At 40.6% G+C, this 21,568-nt stretch overlaps 1 protein-coding gene across 2 annotated transcripts in view; it reads left to right on the plus strand.

Moving 5' to 3' along the window:
* Positions 1-21,568, plus strand: part of LOC126184904 (uncharacterized) — a 174,598-nt gene that overhangs the window by 113,164 nt on the left and 39,866 nt on the right. For both annotated transcript variants that reach the window (XM_049927555.1, XM_049927556.1), the window contains 4 exons: positions 2,251-2,400; positions 5,454-5,568; positions 15,302-15,540; positions 15,722-15,854. In XM_049927555.1, the coding sequence (XP_049783512.1) occupies positions 2,251-2,400; positions 5,454-5,568; positions 15,302-15,540; positions 15,722-15,854 (637 nt within the window). The remainder of the gene's footprint in view (positions 1-2,250; positions 2,401-5,453; positions 5,569-15,301; positions 15,541-15,721; positions 15,855-21,568) is intronic.

Consider the following 21,568-nt stretch of genomic DNA (forward strand, 5'->3'; position numbering starts at 1 on the left):
TGTCCAGATATAGACAGCCAGTAAATCAAAATAATTGGGACCAGTGTGTTTTTGCATTGACCTCCTCCTGTAAAATATTCTGAGTTTGTGACCTACAATATTAGAATAAAGACTTAAGCTTTGTATGGTAACCTCCATTTTCATAAAGAACAACTGTTGTTATGCTGCCAGAGATCTTGTCAGTGTCCATGATGCTAGTGGCACCTACTGTAATGTAAGGAACTCACAGAATTCCTCTGTGGCCTCTCAGTATTGAGAACCTGTTTCCATGCACCACTAATTTTTTGGCTGCTGTCCTGGTTAAGACTTCTTTTGTGAACAATGTCCCAGTACTATGATGTTCAGAACTAAATTTTGTTTAATTAAACATAATTTTATGGTCATTTATGTGACTAAGAATGTGGTCAGATATCACTGATTTTTGTAAATCAGTGATTTTAATGTATTTGGCATTCTGCAGTGGATGGAAACTGGATTGATCAGTATAGTTGTTCTGATGCTGAGGAGAGGTGTTGCAAATTCTAGGGATCCTGAGGTAAGACTGTCCTTAATGAAGTTCAGCTACACTCTTATCTTCTTATCTTCTCAGGCAGCTGAAAAATCATGTCATTTGCCTTCTCTGCCTGGGATGCTAAGATTGGTTGTTCTTTATGAAGATGAAAACTGTTGCCAGAGCTTGAGTTTTTATTCAGATTTGATGTGGTAGGAATATTGAATATTCGTATAAAATTTGAAAAACAGCTTAAACGTGTTACCTTCCACAAACGTGTTACCTTCCACAAACGTGTTACCTTCCACAAACGTGTTACCTTCCACAAACGTGTTACCTTCCACAAACGTGTTACCTTCCACAAACGTGTTACCTTCCACAAACGTGTTACCTTCCACAAACGTGTTACCTTCCACAAACGTGTTACCTTCCACAAACGTGTTACCTTCCACAAACGTGTTACCTTCCACAAATTTGTGTACAGTACTAAAATATGATGTGGTTCTGTTGGTCGTATAAATCAAATGATGCAACTCTAAAACAGGGTAATTATCCAAAATAATAAACTAGCATAATGATTCCTTTCCTCTTAGTTACACAAACAGCCCTCCCTCCCTCCCCCCTTCCCCCTCTCCCCCACCTCCCTCTCCCCCACCTGACCTGTTCTGGCATTCATTCTATCTAATGGATAGCAGTTTGATATCAAACTGACTGTGTCAGTCACCTGAGTCATGATAATGTACTGGAACGCCACTACACTGTTTAATTAGTACAATGAAATAGAACACTTATTTATTGCAGCATACATGTAAACCATATCATCCAGTTCAGGTTATTCACGTACATGAATCTGCCCGGGCTAATAACTAAGTTCCATAACATAAGTCACTTCCAGAGGTACACCTGTCCAGAGACAGTCTGTTATCAACAACACTACTCCAAGAAATGTGGCAGTTCCTATCCTTGTGGACTGTTCACTGTAGGTGGCTTAATCCAGACAGGCAGCTGCTGTCTTCAGAGTATTGCTAAGCTTGAATTCTAGAATCTCTCTCGACAAACTCTGGCTCTTAGTTCCTGCCGCCCAGTGAAGAACTGCCGCTGACTCAATGGGCTGTAAACTGTAAAGTGACACGTGTTAATGCCCTGAATCCATGCAATTGACTGTTGCAGCTTGCGATAACACAGGACCCACTCATTGGCTGTCCAAGTGGGGTAATGTCATTATCTTGCCCGGCCTCGTGTGGATGTAGGCTACATTGGCATGCCATAAGAGATGAAAGGGTGGGCTATCTGGCAGTAGGAGTGGTGTGGGACAAAAGACTATCCCATACTCAACCCTCTCACCCTTTTTGGGTGGCACCTTGTCCCATTCTCTAACCCAGCATTTCCACACTTACAGTGTCTGCCTAATTTTCTTCATTCTTCTGTTTCCTTTCATTTGTAATTCAGGGAGAAAGATAATGAAGATTTGAAAATTTCAGTATCATCTTTTGTATCCACATATCACTATTAAACGTGTGTGTGTGTGTGTGTGTGTGTGTGTGTGTGTGTGTGTGTGTGTGTGTGTGTGTGTGTGTTTTGTTAGGGGATGGATGAATGTGCTTGCTGCTTTGTTTCTTCTCTCTCTCTCTCTCTCTCTCTCTCTCTCTCTCTCTCTCTCTCTCTCTCACACACACACACACACACACACACACACACACACACACACACACACACAAGAACTTAATGTCTGAGTTAAATATCAGTTTTTTTCCTACCAGATTCCACCACTAAATCTTTCAAGTGAAATTGAAATTGTGGCTGGTCTCACATTTCCACTTGGCCCTGTAACAGCAGCAGAACCACCAAAGGAAAAGCCACCACCCCCGCCGCCGCCTCAGTCTGATAGTGATGATGAACATGTACAGAGAGTGAGTAGTGAACTATACTTAATAGTAAAAATGATCAGTGTCTTTAATTATCTGTTTTGTCTTCTTTCAAATCTTTTCCAACTTAAAAACCTCTTGCATTCCTGAAAAAGGAAGATAAAAGTTCTGAAATCTTGGTACAGTATTTCTCTACTTCAAAGTATTTCATTCAGCAAGTACTCAGCATTTTGCCTCCTTAAGGTAAGTACTAGCCAGAGTTTCTGTTGTACTGTAATTTTGATCAGCAATGGAAACTCCAGGTAGAAATATAAATAATGTAGGAAAAGATAGATTGCTACTTACCATAAAGAAGAAACATTAAGTTACAGGCACACGATTAAAAGATACGCACATAAAGCTTTCAGCTGGTAATTTCATGGTTTCTGCAGCTGAATTTTTCCCCTGGATGCAATTAATATTCAGTATATAACTCTCATATTTGCTTTGTTAAAGCTACTAAGATCCTGTAATTTCATTTAGCTCTAGGTTCACACTTCTGATATAAGCACGTGCAACTTGCTTTTAGATGTATTGCTTTTATACTTGCAATTGTTAATTAAATGCTTGAATTTTAAAATATTCTTCAACAAGACATGCTATATTTTACCATATTATGACTAGGATTGTTACCAAATGCATATTTGCTTTTGTCTACAGCAGAACTGGCACACAGGACCGGTTGATTAGTGTTAAAATGGTTATCTCTGATAACAATTGCAGACAGCCAACTAACCAAGGTTGACTTCAGCTTGTTAACAGATCATCTATGACCCTGTTTATTGTATTGCTTAATTAACTCACTCTGCTGACCACTGGTACCTTGTAACTTCATTATGTTCTGTTCAACTTTTATCAGCATGGTTTATATTGATCAGAAATATGATTTAGATGCACTTCCATACTTATCTTTAGCACCATCTTCATCAGGTCACATTGGCAATTCATTATCTCAAGTCTGTACAGTGCCAGGTAGCAATGGTCATCTAAGGGCATTCAGTAATCACCTGAATACTAATATGAGTAAGGTTCAAAGTGCGTATGTTGCTTAGCACAGCATCCCAGCTGTGCTCAAAATTGTCCGTATTAGATGCCCATGCCTGCTACATATGTCGTCACATCTCTGGAGCCATCAGTGTATCAATTTATTGTGGTTTTCAACTTAGGAAAATCAACTTCTTGTTGAATGTACAGGCATCCATTAGGGCAAAAAGCACTGTGCTGTATTTTTCTGTGCACTTCTGCCATATTATATGATGATGTAAACATGCTGTACACATGCTGTACCAGTCTCTTGTATCAATGTTTGAAATTACTTTTATTGCTAAGTAAGAACTGCAATATTTATGTTCTAACAGTTTATAATGCTGCAGCAGCATGGGTGCCAAACTTTAATCAGCAAGGTTATGAGAAACATAAAGTTCTCGTAGCAAATTTGAAATTTGAAGAAGTTGCTGCATAGTAGTTACATATTTGGAATTTCTTCAACTGATATTTTGGCGGTGTACCATCGTCGTTATGAAGAGAAATTTGAGACTGATCATTATGTTTGCTAGATAATGGCTGAAAGGTATATGTTTAGAATGTCTTGCTGAAATACTTCACTGTACAGGTTTGTTGCTGATATTTTTTATGTGGCACGTAGAAGAAAAATTTTCATATGGTGGAATGAAGAAACCAAATTTCTGAGAAGTTCCGCCATAAAGTAAAATGCCAAGATCATTAACTGCATAACGTTCTTGTACCTTAGCTCAGAAAGGTGAATCTGGCTTAGTTTGAGTCTTTGAACAACAAAAAATTTCATGGGCTTAGGTTGCCAATCACATTTGACAGAAGTTTTACATGTGAATAATAGATTTCAGCTACCATTTGTCCGTTTGAAATTTAAGTAAAATTTGTACATTGTTGTCTGACGTATTTCCTATTTATCACCAAGTAATAAAATTTCCATGTTCACTCCTTGAGAGTCCGTTATTATTATTAAAACATTTAAATTATGTCAGGTGGGTAAAACTTTTTTAATGTTTAAAAACATTTTTTAAATTTATGAAACACTGGAAGACACGTGCTGTATACATCTATTGGTTGATATATTTAAGCCATATTTATTTTTATATTATGTCTCCCTTTATTAAAACATAATAAGTATATTGTTAGTCATATTTATTAAATAGTTCATAGATGGCGCCAAACATCAGTCAGATGCATGGTTGTCACAATTTGGCTATTCCGCTATAGACGTAGAGGGTGCTAACCTCTTTCTTCCTTAAAGCCGATTTTCCTTGTAAGTGTAAAACAACCAGTATATGGAATTTCTGTTAATAATACTGTTTATGCATCTCACCTAACATATCATGGAAGAAGTTCTGTTGGTTCAGAATTATACTCATTGTACTCGTATAGTATAATGCAAATGGTTGCTACGTATTGGCAAGATGGTAGGTGTTACCTCATTCTCCCTGGGTCAGACCCTACAACAGTTCCCAGCAGCAAGTCCTCAAACAACTCCCAGAACCATGCATTTTTAACAACAACCTGATCATTAATCAAGTTGATGCCGGTATTTTTGTGACGGCAGAATTCTGAACCAACAGAACAGTCACTGCGTGCAACAGCCTCTGAATGGAGGGTAACCTGATGAAGTAGTTTTACATAAAAATCCCATACAAATTTAGGAAGATTCTAGAGTAGCCAGACAGTTTCACCTTAGTACACCGTATAAAATCATGGAAATATCTCTGAATGCACATAATGAAGTTCATATTATTAAAGATGACATGACACCTAGACGGCTTGCATACTCAAATGTCTAGTGATTTGATTCTGTGTAGGCTAGGATCATAGGTTAAAGAGGAAATAGCAACAAAACTTGAACATGGATTGCACTCTGCACCCAATTGAAATGTTGACTGATTATTTACTCTACCATGAACTTAGCACACTCCTACTTCAACAAAGGTGCACTGTAAAGTTATCTACTCTGTAACATGGACTAAGTGAAAATTTACTCAGTGTTCAAGATTTTACGTAGCTAGTTTTACGTTTTTGTTCATTTCTAGGGCAGAGGGCTTCAGAGGATTGACTCCACTAAGAGAATAAAAAAAGAAATCAGAAGAAAACGCACCAATTTTTTGGGTATTGAGGGGAATGCTGATGACAGTTACTTGGAGCCAGGTAGGTAGCACTTCAGTTACTCAATTTTATATCGGAATATCTTTCTTACACTTGATTCATAGTAATGATAGAAAAGTTGCAAAAATGTATTGCTTCAGATGTTAAAGTGAGCATTTCATTACAAAAAAGATATTCTAGGAGTTTGCATTCAGTATTCTTACCTCAAGAATGCTCTGACAAAATGGAAATAAGAGGCGACTAAAAAGACCCGCACACATTTCGGCCTTCGTGATCATCCCCTGTAGGGTTTGATGTCCATTTTTCAAAATTTTCCCAAAGAGCGAGCCAATTGGGCAAGGGCGCCTTACATGGTGCACAGTATCCATTGTGCATTGAGATTTGTAGCCCACATTCTCATCATGGCATTGCAGTCCTGCTCATCTCTTGAGCAAGGACACCTTCCTGGGTGTGTTCCTCCACCCACTATGCAGTGTCGTTTTATGTGCTGATGATGACCATAGACTTCTTTGTACCTCATATCCAGCATGGTAGCCAGTCCGTTGTGGTGGGGCCACCATGTACCCTGTTGGTTGTAGCCCCCCCAACAACACAGACGTCGCTCTGCTGGTGCCTGCACCATTAACTCCCCATGTATGCCAAGGAGTAGATGCCCATCACCCTGGAGCATTGGGACTCCCGGGAATGGCCATCCTGCCAGGTGGCCTTTGCTGCACCTGGGTGGTGCCTGTGGGGAGGGCCCCTGGCCAGAGTGGGTGGCATCAGGGCAGATGACACGCCACGAAGTGTAGTACATCATCTCTTGCTGGTGGTCCACCACCAGCAGTCTCTAAGCAGGCAAAGTCTAACTTCAATGCTAAGAAATATGACCCCAAGTTATTCCCCTCCCTGGCCACACCATGGGAGGAACGCCGGGCTAAGGATGTCAGTGAAGCTTATTCACCCCAGTTCCTCGTTTGTACGAGAGTTGATGGGGAATGTCCATGAATCCTCAGTTTTTTGTGGAGCATTTGGAGGACACGTTTGGGGAGGTGGATGGCCTGTCCAAACTGTGCTCTGCGTCAGGTTTGATAAAAACAGCATCCTCTGCCCAGTCACAGGCATTACTCATTTTTGGTAAGTTGTTGGATGTTTGTTACCATCACGCCTCATAAGAGCTTAAATATGGTCCAGGGTATTATATTCCACAAGGACCTTCTTTTGCAGTCTGATGATGAGCTGCATGCCAATTTAGAGTGGTGAGGTGTTTATTTTGTCTGGCACATCGATCGGGGTCTGAGGGATAACCAGGTGCCTTCATCTTGGCCTTAGAGAATGACACATTGCCTGAGAAGGTCAAGGTGATGGTCTACCCCTGTGATGTCAAGCCATATATCCTCTCCCGATGCAGTGCTTTAAGTGCTGACATTTCGGTCATATGTCTTCCCGCTGTACTTGCAGTGTCACATGTCGAGATCGTGGATGTCCATCACATCCCAACACCCCATGCATCCCACCTCCCATTTGTATCAACTGTAGAGAGCATCATTCATCTTGCTCGCCAGACTGCAGGATTTTACAGAAAGAAAGGAAAATCCCGGAGTATAAGACCCTGGACTGACTGACCTACACTGAGGCTAAGAGGAAATTTAAGCACGTACATCCTGTGGCTATGACCTCCTTATGTGCCACCGCTACGAGAACAATTGTCATCCCCATCAATTCGTGGAATTCCTGTCGCCTCTCAGAACTGCGAGACTACACCTGCCTCCTTGATGGTGGGGGGCCGTTCCCTCCTTGTTGCTCCCGCACCACCTACTTTAGGAGCAACAGCCCCCCAACCATCGGGGATTTCAGTCCCCACTTCTGACCCAGAGAAGTGTAAGGCTTCTTCGCCTCCTCTCACTAGGAAGGGATCCCTTGGGTCACTCCCTTCCCAGGTTACTGCTAGTGAGATAGGTGACACCTGCCAGCGGCTGAAGAGCCGAAAAGCAGCTGGTCATAGGGCTTCGTGCTCATCCTCCATCCTGGAGACTGATTCAGTGAAGTCCTCCCAGCCAGGGACACCCAAGGAACAGCACGAGAAATTGAAAAAGAAGACCCCTAAGAACAAGGAACTTGCAGTGACACCTACACCACCACTACCTACAAGCTCTGCGTCTGAGGATGGGGTGCAGATTCTGTCGTCCGCTGAGGACCTGGATCTCGCCAAACCCTCAGACACAATGGATATAGATTGCTCAGGCAAAAGTCAGTGGCAGCAGGTGACCCTGAGGTGTAAACTGCCTCATTGAATTTTCCGTGCCTTCCCAGTCTCACGATGATTTCATCCTCCAGTGGAATTGCGGCGGTTTTTTCCACTGCCTGGCCAAGCTACGGCAAATGTTATGCTCTACACTTGCTTTCTGCATTGCACTCCAGGAGACATGGTTCCTGGCAATGTGCACCCATGCCCTCCAGGGCTATGAGGGGTATTACAGAAACCGTAGCGACTATAATAGAGTGTCAGGTGGAGTTTGCATTTATGTACTAAACTCAGTCTGTAGTGAACCTGTGCCCCTTCAAACCCCCTCCTGAAGCTGTGGCTGTCAGAATGACAATGACGCAGGAAATAACTGTCTGCATTTTATATCTTCCTCCAGATGGTGCAGTACACCTGAATGTACTAGCTGCACTGATTGATGAACTCCCTAAACCTTTCCTACTTCTGGGAGATTTTAACGCCGGTAACCCCCTTGTGGGGTGACGCCGTACGTACTGGCCGAGGTAAAGATGTCAAAACTTTACTGTCTCAGTTCAACTTCGACCTCTTCCTCATAGATACTGGGGCTGCCACACATTTCAGTGTCTCGGGGTAGTTACTCGGCCACTGATTTATCAATTTGCTGCCCAGGACTTTTCCCGTCTATCCACTGGAGAGCGCATGATGGCCTGTGTGATAGTGACCACTTCCCCATCTTCCTGTCATTGCCCCAGTGTCAGGCCCACGGACACCTGCCCAGATGGACTTTAAACAAGGCAGACTGGGAAACTTTCACCTCTGATGTCACCGTTGACTCTGCCCCACATGGTAACATGGATGTGATGGCTGAGCAGGTGACTACCACAATTGTTTACGTAGCAGAAAATGTGATCCCTTGCTCTTTAGGGTGCCCCCAGCGAAAGACAGTCCCTTGGTGGTCGCCAGAAGTCGCTGAGGCAATTACAGACTGTCGTCGAGCTGTACAGTGACATAAACAACACCCTGTTCTAGAGCATCTGATAGCCTTTAAGCGGCTCCGTCCCTGTGAATGCCAGATTATAAAACGACGGAGACAGGAGTGTTAGGAGAGGTATGTGTCAACCATTGGGTGCCATATGTCATCTCCAAGGTCTGGAAAAAAATCAGATGTCTATTTGGGTACCACACCCCAACAGGTGTCCTTGGAATTACCATCAATGGCGTGCTATGTACCGATGCAAACATGAGTGCCGAGCACTTCGCTGAGCACTATGCTTGAGCCTCTGCGTCAGAGAACTACCCCCCCCCCCCTCTCCCCCAGCCTTTTGCACCCACAAACAGCGGATGGAAAGGAAAGTTCTCTTGTTCTCTGCATGCCACAGTGAACTCTATAATGCCCCATTTACAGAGTGGGGACTCCTCAGCGCACTTGCACATTGCCCTGACACAGCTCGTGGGCCGGATCAGATCCAGAGTCAGGTGATCAAACATCTCTTGTCTGACTACAAGCACTATATCCTCATAATCTTCAACCGGATATGGTGCAATGGCATCTTTGCATCACAATGACAGGTGAACACCATCATTCTGGTGCTCACACCCAGCAAAAACTCACTTGATGTGGATAGCTATCAGCCCATCAGTCTCAACAACATTGTTTGTAAGCTGCTGGAACGTATGGTATGTCAACAGTTGGGTTGGGTCCTGGAGTCACGTGGCCTACTGACTCCATGTCAGGGCGTCTTCCTCCAGGGTTGCTCTACCACTGATGATCTTGTGTACCTCAGGTCTGCCATCCGAACAGCCTTTTCCAGATGCCAACACTTTGTTGGCATCGTTTTTGATCCATGCAAAGCTTATGACACCACCTGGTGACGTCATATCCTTGCCAAATTATACGGGTGGGGTCTCTGAGGCCCGCTCCCGATTTTTATCCAGAATTTCATGTCGCTCTGTACTTTCCATGTCAAAGCTGGTGCCTCCCATAGTTCCCCCCATATCCAGGAGAATGGGGTCCTACAGGGCTCTATATTGAGTGTATCACTATTTTTAGTGGCCATTAATGGTCTAGAAACAGCAGCAGCAGCAGTAGCAGCAGCTGTAGGGCCGTCCATCTCACCCTCTCTGTATGCAGATGCCTTCTGCATTTCATACTGTTCCACCAGCACTGGTGTTGGTGAGCGGTCCCTACAGGGAGCCATCCACAAGGCACAGTCATGGGCTCTCGCCCACATCTTCCAGTTTCCGGCCACTAAGTCGTGTGTTGTGCACTTCTGTCAGCATCATACCATTCCTCCGGAACCAGAACTTTACCTTCATGACAATCCACTCACTGTTGTGAGACATATTGATTCTTAGGACTGGTTTTTGATGCCCGATTGACTTGGCTACCTCACCTTCGTCAGCTTAAGCAGATGTGTTGGCAGCACCTCAATGCCCTCCACTGCCTAAGCAACACCAATTGGGGTACAGATTGCTCTACTCTGCTGCAGCTCTACAAAGACCTTGTTCACTCCCACTTTGTCTATGGGAGTCTGATCTATGGTTCGGCGGTACCCTCAGTGTTGCGTGTACTCGACCCAGTGCACCACTGTGGAGTTCGCCTAGCGACAGGAGCTTTCAGAACGAGTCCGGTGACCAGTGCCCTGGTGGAGGCCGGAGTCCTGAGTCCTTCCATTGCAGATGCAACATGCACAACTGTTTGCCAGTTGCATTGGACACCTAGCCTGCAGATTTGTCTGGACCTTTCACATGACCCTAAGGACTCAATTACTCCTGCCACTCTCTGCTGTTACTTCCTCTCGATTCTTGATGTGTTCTGAGGTTCTGAAGTGGTTTACGATGACAGTTCTATGGCTGATGGTCATGTTGGCTTTGCCTACGTCCACAGAGGCCATTTTGAACAGCATTTCTTGCCTGATGGCTGCAGTGTATTCACTGCAGAGCTGGTGGCCATCTCTCGTGCACTTCAGTATATCCGTTCATGCCCCGGGCAATCATTTCTTCTGTGTACTGACTCCTTGAGTAGCCTACAAGCTATCGACCAGTGCTACCCTCGCCATCCTTTGGTAGCCTCCATCCAGGAGTCCATCTGTGCACTTGACTGGTCCCATCATTCAGTCGTGTTTGTGTGGGCCCCAGGACACATCGGCATCCCAGGCAACGAACTTGCTGACAGGCTGGCCCAATAGGCTATGCGGAAACCATTTCTGGAGATGGGCATCTCTGCACCTGACCTGCGTTCTGACTTTTGCCACAGGATTTTTCGGCTTTGGGAGACGGCATGGCATAACGGTACACACAACAAACAGTGTGTCATTAAGGAGTCTACGAATGTGTGGAAGTCTTCCATGCGGGCGTCTCACAGGGAATCAGTCGTCCTCTGCTGGCTCCGCATTGGCCATGCTTGGACGACCCACGGTTACCTCCTGCGCCATGAAGACCTGCCTGAGTGTCGGTGTGGCACCCAGTTGACAGTGGACCATATTCTGGTGCACTGCTGCACTTTGACTTCCCAACGATGAAATCTTGGGTTACCGGACTTGTTGCTGCAATTTTATCTGACAACGCCTCATCAGCTGATTTATTTTTACATTTTATTCATGAGGGTGGGTTTTATCATTTTCCATCCATCCATCCATCCATAATTAGACAATCCAATTTTAAGTTCTCAGCAGTAGGCCTACCTATCCCCAAAACCTGGCACTTGACTGCATCATTAACTGTTTTCTATGGGCATACTACTGTTATAGATGATATATTTGTACAGTACCAAAATAGAACAATTGTCCTTAATCAAAATTTAAAGGGAGCCCATGGTTACAACAAATAGTTCATAATATTGACAGAAAAATTATTTTCTCCATTTGTCTGCTGTAATGGGTATAGAAATATAAGAATTCCCATCTTATTTCAAATAAAATTGTGGAGTACTGGGAATATTGTGAGAGGCTGTACACAACACTGTGCCAGTGTTGTGCTGAACTAAAACATTATTTACCCACATGCACCTTGGTGCATTCAACATTTTCTATGGGAGCATACAAGAGAAAAGCTGTAATTACTGTAGTGATTATGTTGCAATGCAGAAGCAAGGTCTTCTGTTTCCTTTCTGTGCATGAACCTAGGTAAACATAGTTTTGTAAATAAACTGCTTTTGATACTGTTCATAATACGTTATCCTTTGGTAGTTTCTGATATATGCAACAGATCCACTGAGAGAGTCTAAAGTGTTACATTATCATAGTTTCTAGATAAACAACAGCTGGTAAATGGCTGAATGGGTGATTCATTTGATCATTTTCTAGTTTGAATCATTAGTCTTAGGCTATTTATTGAAAAGCAAAGTACTTCTGTTAGGATATTTTTAACCAATTAACTGCTGCAGAAGCAGCTGCTGCATGCTGTCTTGAGTTATGTCATTATCAATTTTGGGCCACTTGTGCAGAGTGTCTTGTGTGCAGGCTATTACTAGTATTACTAGGTACAAAGTTAGCTGAGCAGCCATTCTTTCTCAGCTCTGAATATCTTTTCTACTGCAGGCAGTGATTACGCTTGTCATTAGAGTTTCGCAACTGCTGATACAAAACTAAATACACAGCTCATAACAAATGTTCAGACCATTAATTCCTTACCTTCTGGTTTTGACATTACAGTAACCAGTTTTTGGAGAAGCTTCATAGATCTTAAAACTTTTTTCACTAAGAATTATATGTTCGTTAGCAGTTTCCTACACAATTTTAATAAGCTGTTACAAAAGTGATTTGTAATCACCAAATCATTTCAGTTGTTCACTATTCTTTCTCTTGTATCTAATTGTAGAACCTACTGATCTGTGTCTATTCCTAAGGGCTGTAGTTCAAGAAATAAACAGATGTTTTAATAGTTATGTGGCTAGTTTTTGGTTCATGATAGACTACTGTGCAAATAATTGTGTTTCTGATGCTGGCTGTGATGGGACAGGACTTTGTGTTGTTCTGCAAAGCATTTGAGTGTTTCACACAGTGCAAAAGATAAACAGACAATATATTACATTACTTTACCACATCAGCATTCACTGTGAACCACAGTAATAACCAATGCATGTAGCTTTGTTCCTTAGACTGTAGCAGATGGAGTGCTTAGTCACAGGATGAACACACATTAAGTATCTATAACACACACTTTGTGTAAACTGCAAGGTGACAAAACTTTCATCATCTTGTTCTGTAGCTTATCAAACACTGGCTTTGGTTCAAATATCTTCCTGTGACCCAGACAGACCACAGTTTGCAACTGAGTTACCAGAGATTCTAATGTCTTTCTGTGCTGATTATTTCTGGAGTTCTGGCTGTGATGATCAAGTTTTTGTTCTTTCAGGTACCCCACATAATTAATACCATAAAATCTGAAATATTGAAACTTTCCTGTCATTCTGCTAGCACAGTAATTAATCCATAGAACACTTTCAAAACTAAAACATTTATAAGTTGGCATAGTAAATAAGTAATGTACTAATGTGTTTCCTGTAAGTGGGCACAGTAACTTGTATGTAGGAAAACTTAAAAGCCAATATGTTAAGCTGTGTACTTTGTGTTTATATATGAATTGTTTCCTATCAGAAATAGACAATTACTTCAGTATCTTTCACAAAATATTTGTTTTAGAACCTGAAACAAAAAGTGCCTGGATTTCTTGTCACAGTAATTCATCTTTTGAGAAGGTTCAAAATCGTTATCTGAATGCTATTTATGTGCACTACATGTATTTTCCATCTTATGTTTTGTTATAAATTTCAAACTGGCATTGATCAAGTTAAATGCTTCACTGTGTTTGGTTTTTGTGTATTATATGTTGTTGTTGTTTAAATAATTTTAATAGTACTAGCAGATTTCCAATATAACTGATTTTTCTCAGTATTTTCTCCTGTTTTAAATCACAGAACAAGGTACAAAAGGTGATGGTTGATTCCATGTTTGTTTGAATCTGTATCTGGCTTCTTGGAGATGGTGTTTTGAGAATACAGTGCATCTATGCATTAGCATAATTTTCCTAGAGTCTTTCTGTCATACAACATTTTGAATATTTGGAAAATGCTTCCCAGTATATAAAAGAACATGCTCATAATTAGGACACATTAATCTGTCAGATTTTCTAAAAGCTTTGTGAGTAGATGAAATTCTGTTGTCAACACATTTCACCCAGTTACCATTCAGTTGAGGGAATGAGAAACCAAATTTTTCTTCAGTACATCCTGCAATTTTGATGTGTTACACCTGTTTCTAAAAACAAAAGCACAGGCAGAGTGTTCCTTGGTTGTGCAACTTGAGGGATGTCTGGACAAAAAAGATTTTAAATATAAAAACTGACTTTGTATGCATCATTTGGAAGATAAACACATTTTAAAATACAGTAAACTTTAGTCAGTTAAAACCTTGTGCTAAAGATAAAATTCACTGTGGATGTCTTTCAAACTATGCTAACAATGTTTCTAATTTCAAATAAATGTTGTCCACATACTAGCAGATTTGCTACTGAAGTGAAGAATTCTCAAAAGGAACACACAACAGATGGGCGAGTGTTAAGACATTCACAGCAACTTGTCAAGGGTACTGTGTTGTGTCTCTTAACATTCCACTGTAGTTAAAAGGAGATAAGATATATTTATACTGTTAAAGTCCAAATCATGGGCAGACACACCTTGAAAGGACAATTTTTTGTTTTGACCATTCTGAATAACACTACACTTTATCAGACTATATTTAAATAACCTGAGAGGCATAGCTACTATTGCTATATTTTTTCTGACTATACCCTGTTGGTGGCTTTCAGAACATAACATTACTTGGTAGTACAGTATGTTTTACTTCTTTTTTCCCACCCTGAGTGTTCCCTGTGTACTATCTCTTATCTTCAGTAGTTTTTACTTGACTTTGATAACATCCATTTGCTGCCTGTTGCTTTGAGAACTTTGTTCTTTATTTAGGCTTTATTATTCATGTGCACACATTTATCTTTTTCTGTTCACTCTCTATTAATTTCACTTTTTTGTCATCATTCCTGATAACTTATTTCACACTAAGATTGTGTATTTCTTTTTCAATCTGTGGTTTGGTTTCTTTTGTGATCTGGGGTTTCTTTTTTAAATTTAACCCACATGGATAGTCTCTTTCACACTTAAAATTTTTTTTCGATGTATGTACTATTAAATTTTTATTGCTGTTTCTTCCTCTTCAAGGCACTAGGGATAAAGTTAAAATTGTGTTAAGTAAAGAAAAGGTTTCTTCCTGCTTCGCAGTTAAGCTTTTTTCTGGTCTGTGACTGCTTTTCTTAATTATTTAATGCATTCTACCAACTGCCATGCATTTCCACTATTGTAACAATATAGTGAGTCTTACATAAAGTATGACAGGCTTTAGGTCAAAATCTAAAGATCTTCTACAAGGACAGTAGGAAGAGAGAAATCTGGATAGATAGTTGGCCATGTATTCTAAATACTTATTACACAAATTGAGAGTAATTGTGCACAAGACTAGAGCTGCAAATTCTACAAAATATTCTCTCTTCATAAATTTTACCTCAAAAATTTTGTTTCAGAACTAAAAGTTGCACCACCTCCAGATATGACAACATTTTTGATGGAGGAACAGAGGCTACAGAAACAACTATACAGACAATCAATCTGTTCAGAATCAGACTCAAACCTTGGTGAGACCACTGACAGTCGCGATTCTGGGGTTGAGCTGGAGAAAGGAAATCCTGATGATATATGGGTTCCGAAGCCATCATCAACACCTGATGTTCTATCATTAGAACACAGCCGTCAGAATAGTGAGGTTAGTGTCTCTCTCTCTCTCTCTCTCTCTCTCTCTCTCTCTCTCTCTCTCTCTCTCTCTCTCTCTCTCTCTCTCTCCCTCCCCCTCTCCCTACCCCACCATTCCAACCCCCAAAGATATTTGTTAATGCAGTTAGACCTCATTTGCATTTACTACATTTCATTTTGTTATTTTATTTCAGATTTATGGAACTGCAAGTATTGCCTCAGAGGATGATGAAATAGCCAAAAAAGAAAGAGAAATAATAGAAACTCTGGAAAAAGAAGAGCAATGGCAACATGGACATAGTCCTCATAATCATGAAGAGAATATCGGTTTGTGCCAACAAAAGCATGTTACTTGTTCTGTTAAATTCTGTTTAATTGGTGTCATAAAATCCCATGCAATTCTATCCATATCAGAACCTATATTCAGAAATAGGTGAAAAAATTTCTGAATGTATGAGGGCATAATACCAAAACTGTTGGTACCATTTATTTTCTGTTCATAGCACACCATTCTGTTGGCATGGGCAGTATCAACAACAGGTTCATTTTTTGGAAACGGTTCATCTAAAGCAGAACACAATTTTTATTTTCATTTTAATTTCCCAGACATGTTTCGGTCAAGTTTTCTTATCATCTTGCTGTAAAACAGGAAAAATGATTTTTACTACTTGTACACACAAAACTTCGAGTTTTTAAGATGGTATTTATATATTTGAAAAAAAAAAAAAGAGACTAAGTTCCGTATATACGTCTTGTTGCTATATGTTGTGGATTTCCTGGATGCAGTTTTTTATGTTTCATAGTTGGTCATCTATTTCCATATGGAACTTATTGTAGAACAGTTCTTTACTTTCCAATTTTACAAATGGGCACATTATGGTTATACCTACCATTAAATAATACTATGTAGAAGATTGTGTGTGCGTGTATGCACGCTTTTTATTTGTAAAATTTTGAAGTAAGTAACTGTTGTACAGTAAGTTCTATATGGTTGTAGATGACATGGTGAAATTAAAAAAACTCCATTAAATAACTTAAAATCCAGGAATTCCACGACATATGGCAACAAGGTATATATACAAAACTTTGTCTATTTTTCAAATATGTAAATACTGTCTTAAAAACTCAAATTTATGTGTGTACAAGTAGTAAAAAGCTTTGCTCCTGTTTTATAGAAATACAATAAAAGAACCTACTGATAATGCTGAAACGTCAATGAAACATGCCAGGGGAATAAAAATAGTGTTTTTCTCAAGGCAGATCCCCAATAAATAAACAAATAAATAAATCTCTTCATAAGCAAACATGGACAGAAGAGCTTAAACCTCAAGATGAGTATCAACAATATATGTTCACAGCATTATTTGTGCACACAGAAGTTTTTTTACAGTATTGTACAATTATTTAATTTAAACTTGGGTTCAGAAGACCTTGAGGACCAGAGATATGATGTTCGTATTCAAAGTACATGTACATTAGTAAGTTCTACAGAAATGATAAACATTTCAGTCACCTCATTTCTGCATGGGTCCTGTTGTCTCGTAGGCACAGGGTCTGTCATGGGCCCTGATAACTTTTCCATGTACGATGGTATCAATGCGTATGAGGCAGGAGTGATGTCTTGTCATATAGCCATCTGCTCTGCATTCACCTGGTTTCAAAGTTCATCTGTGGTGGTTGGCATTTGGGTCACGATGCTGCACCTGTTGTTTTGCCATATCCCTCACATTTTCAGTTGGCGACAAGCCTGGTTATCTTAAAGGCCAGGGAAAAGATGGACATCCTGTGACACCAAGAAGGAATGTGTTTGTGCAGCAGCATGTGGTCATGCATTGTCTTGCTAAAAATGGCATCTATGGTGCTACACAGAAAGGGTATGACTGCAGATTGCAGAATGTCATTCACATATGTCACATATGTCACACAGGTCACAGTGCCCTAAACACACACCAACTGTGTGATTTGTGGTTGTACTTGAAGCACTCGACACCATAAGGCCTTGAGTTGGCACCGTGTCTTGTATGAATGCCTTCACTGTGATGTTGCTCCACCACTGTGCAGCAAACCAAAACAAAGCCATCATTTTCAGATAGACAAAACCTGGGTTTGTCTGAAAACACAGTCTGATGCCATTCTTGTCCCCAGTGTCATCATTCCATACACGATTGCCGTCTCACATGTTTCTGCACATTCGTTAAAGGTAGATGGAGAAGTGGATGAAGTGCATGTGACCCACACTATAAGAAATGGTGATGGACTGTCACCCCTGATAGTACATGATGTGTTACACTGTTCCGTCAAAGCTGAGGAGGATGCAGATCTGTCCTGCAATGCCATGCGAATGAGATGTCGATCTTCTCTGGAAAGGGGGTGCGACGTGACCCATTTTGTCATGTTCGGTGGTCTTCCATGAACCATGCTGCACTGCCAAAACACTTTGTTGCACACAAGCAACAGTTTCATGGATGGATGCATCACATTCTCTCACGCCAGTAATGCGCCCTCTTTCAAATTCACTGATTTGATGGTCCAGTTTGTGCATGCATCTGCATAGTGGGGCAATGAGGACTGCAGGCACATTTTACCAGTAGGTGGTGTTGAGCTGCAATATCAATGTTGACCTTGAACCTGCAGGTTGAAATGGTTCAAATGCTAAGCATTTCTGCAGGACATACTGATGTACGTGTCCTGTGAATATGAAAGTCCTACCTGTAGTTGTTAAAGATGTTCTCTCTCTCTCTCTCTCTCTCTCTCTCTCTCTCTCTTTTTTTTCTTCTTCTGAACACGAGTATATGGGTAGGCAATAAATCATGTCATAGTGTAAGAATTGTTTTTATATGTACTTTTGTATTACATTTGTTGCTAGGACAGGAGTGTCACATTAGTAGTCTGGTTAGTTCAAAGTTGTATGGGCATTTAAGAATAAGAGACAGCATTTTTAAAATTGTCTCCATTCAACATCTTACGATCATGTGGTTGGAAATTATGAAAGATAGCTCCTTTGACATAATAGTTTTTTCCTATTAACATTAATCTTCTGATAATCATAAAAAAATTCTGTTTTGTGCCCCATGTCATGGTTGTGAATTTGCATCTTCCTATTTGTGACCTTGGTGTCTTCTTTCACTAACATAATGGTTTGTAGTTATATGAGGGTAATTCAGTAATCAGACAGAAAATAACTTTATAGCAAAAATTGATTATTAATTCAGTACAGCTTTTTGATCTATTTTTCCATTTTCTACACACTTTCCCCATATTCTTAAGAGGGAAAAAATGTTTTGCATTGATTTCAAAGCCAATTTTGTTCTTTTCCTTTATCTTTCCATTCCCATGGAACTTAATGCCATACAAAGCTTCTTTGATCAGACCAAAATGTAAAAATCTGAAGGTGCAACAGCAGAGCTGTAAACGTGAGGTGGTAGGACCTCACAACCCACTTTGTCAATAGTTTCTGGAATCAGTTGCCCTGTATGAGTTTGAACATTCTCTTGAAGAAATACACAGTTCCTCTACCATCCTGTACATTTCCTGTTCATCATGGGCTTGATTTCATTCACACTCATGCCTGAGTAGTATAGGCTATTGTTCATGTGTTACTGCTGCAAGCAAATGATTGCATTTAGAATTTCTTACGGACGGAAGATCCAGGGTCTTTCCACTACTTGCTTTGATGCTCAGTCTCCAGTGCAGACCGATGTATCAAAGTTCCATCACAAGATTAAAACCTGTTCAAAGAGGCATCACTTTTGCTACAGAAAAGATTTTTTGGGTTAATTGGAAATGGGGAAATCTTTTATTCCTTGTGATGAACTGTAACCTCCCTGGGAATCCATCTTGCTAAAGTCTGATGGTAGTTCAGTTTGTTTTGAATGAATGATGGAATGAGCTGCACCAACACTTAGTCAACGTATTTCAGCATTTTGCTTAACTGTGAGTCATAGATATTCTTCAATAAATGAATCGAAACACACTAGCAAATCCAAGGTCGATACTGCTACCAGTCGCCCATAGTGGTGCTGGAGGTTATGTATGTACTCCCACTTTTAAACTTTACTACCCATGTGTCGAAAACCACATGGTTCTTGCAACTACTTCTCTATTCTTTGTTCATATGAGAGAATATTTCTGTTAGTTATACACTTCCTGAAAGTAAGAATTGGATCACTGAACACTGTTCTTCAAAAACACTTTTTCAGAGTGTACAAATCATTGTAACTAAGCCCTTGGGCATTATGTTTATCTAAATGTTCATTGAGCCAATGAATAACTCTCTCTTCAGGGCTACCAACTAAAATATTAAATTCTTCACATAGTGTGTTGCATTCACTACCTACACTGATCAGTTAAAATGTAATGGCCAATTGCTTAACAGCATGTTGATCCACCTCTGAAAAGCATTACAACAGCAATTTTGTGCAACATACATTCAACAGATCCTTCATAGATGTCTGAGAGTATATGGCATCAGATGTCTAGCCACAGGTCACACAGTTCACATAAATTATGGGTAGGTGGTGTGTGGGGATGCTGACTGGTGCCAAATAGTGTCCCAGATGTGGACCATCGGGTTCAGATAAAGTGAATTTGGTAGTAAAGAAATATTGCATTCACTATTGTGCTCCTCAAACCACTGTAGCAAAATTCTGGCTTTTCAACATGGACGGTTATCCTGCTATAAGATGCCATCACTGCCAGAGAGGACAAACATGAAGGGATGTGGGATGTATCCAATAATGTTCACATAATATTCAGCTGTCATAGTGCTTTTGTTACCCCAAGTCCCATGGAAGTCCAGTTCAGTACCTGCCCTAGCATAACAATGGCCCCACCAGCCTGCATCCACAGTGCAGTGCTCATTTCAAGCAGCCAGCATACTGAGAAGCACGACAGTGACATCTTGATAACAAAGTTCAGCTGATCTGAACCCAGTGGAACAAGTCTTGGATGCTGTGTGGTGCCAGTTATGTTCTCACAAACCACCAGCCCCTAAATTATGGGAATTTCTGACCTGTGCATAGATACTTGGTGTCTGCGTGCCTCCGGAAATCTACCAAGGACTTATTGAGTCGATGCCATGCAGAGATGTGCTGTAGTGCATTCTGAAGGTGGGCCAATACACTTTCAAGCAGGTGGTCATAATGCTTTGGCTCAACAGTTACTCATTTTTGTACACTGTTGCCTACCTTTTAAGTGTTTTTATAGTGATAGCACAAGTTTTGCACTAACACCACCTATTACAAATATTGATTGGAGTGCATGATGATGTACTCTGTCAAAAGCTTTGAGGCATCCAATAATACTCTTGCTGTTTCAGTTTATTTTTTCAAATAATGGAGAACCTGCACTCCTGATGATATGATACTCTGACCACTTCTGAAGCCATACATTAAACAGCCTGTTGCATCACTACTGTAATGTTCTAAGATGCTTTTTAACACTAGTTTCTCAATACATTTGCAGAAAGTTAAGATTCAGACTGCAGATCTGTAGTTTTGAACATTCTTTTTCCCCATCTTTGTGCAAGCATTTGACTGCAGCCAGTTCCAACTATTCACAAAACACACCTTTTCAGGAATACAATTTATCAGACATGCTAATGGTTTCACTAACTCAGGTTTACATTTCATCAGTAGAAAAGGAGAAATTTGATCTGAGCTTAGTGATTACTTGTTTGAGGCTAGCAATAATCCACAGAATATCATCAGTGGCTACTGTAAGTAGTGTACAGCAGTTCTGTTTGCTAATAGTTTCACATGTATACTGTACATACTGTTTCACGCAGACATCACTTTCTCAACATCATTAAAAATACCATTAACTTCAAGAGGTTGATTTTTATGATCATCACTTTTTATGATGAGGTGACACTGTTTGCATCCTACCAGAACTTAGATGAAAACATTCCATTTATTATTGACAGTAGTAGTAGTAGTAGTAGGTAGGTACAAGTACATCTACATCTATGTACATACTCCGCAGTCCCCCCACGGAGCTCGTGGCTCTTTCATGAGTTGGCACAAGGTGCACACGGAGCCCCG

Source organism: Schistocerca cancellata, chromosome 4 (assembly GCF_023864275.1).
Source record: "Schistocerca cancellata isolate TAMUIC-IGC-003103 chromosome 4, iqSchCanc2.1, whole genome shotgun sequence".
Lineage (NCBI taxonomy): Eukaryota > Metazoa > Arthropoda > Insecta > Orthoptera > Acrididae > Schistocerca > Schistocerca cancellata.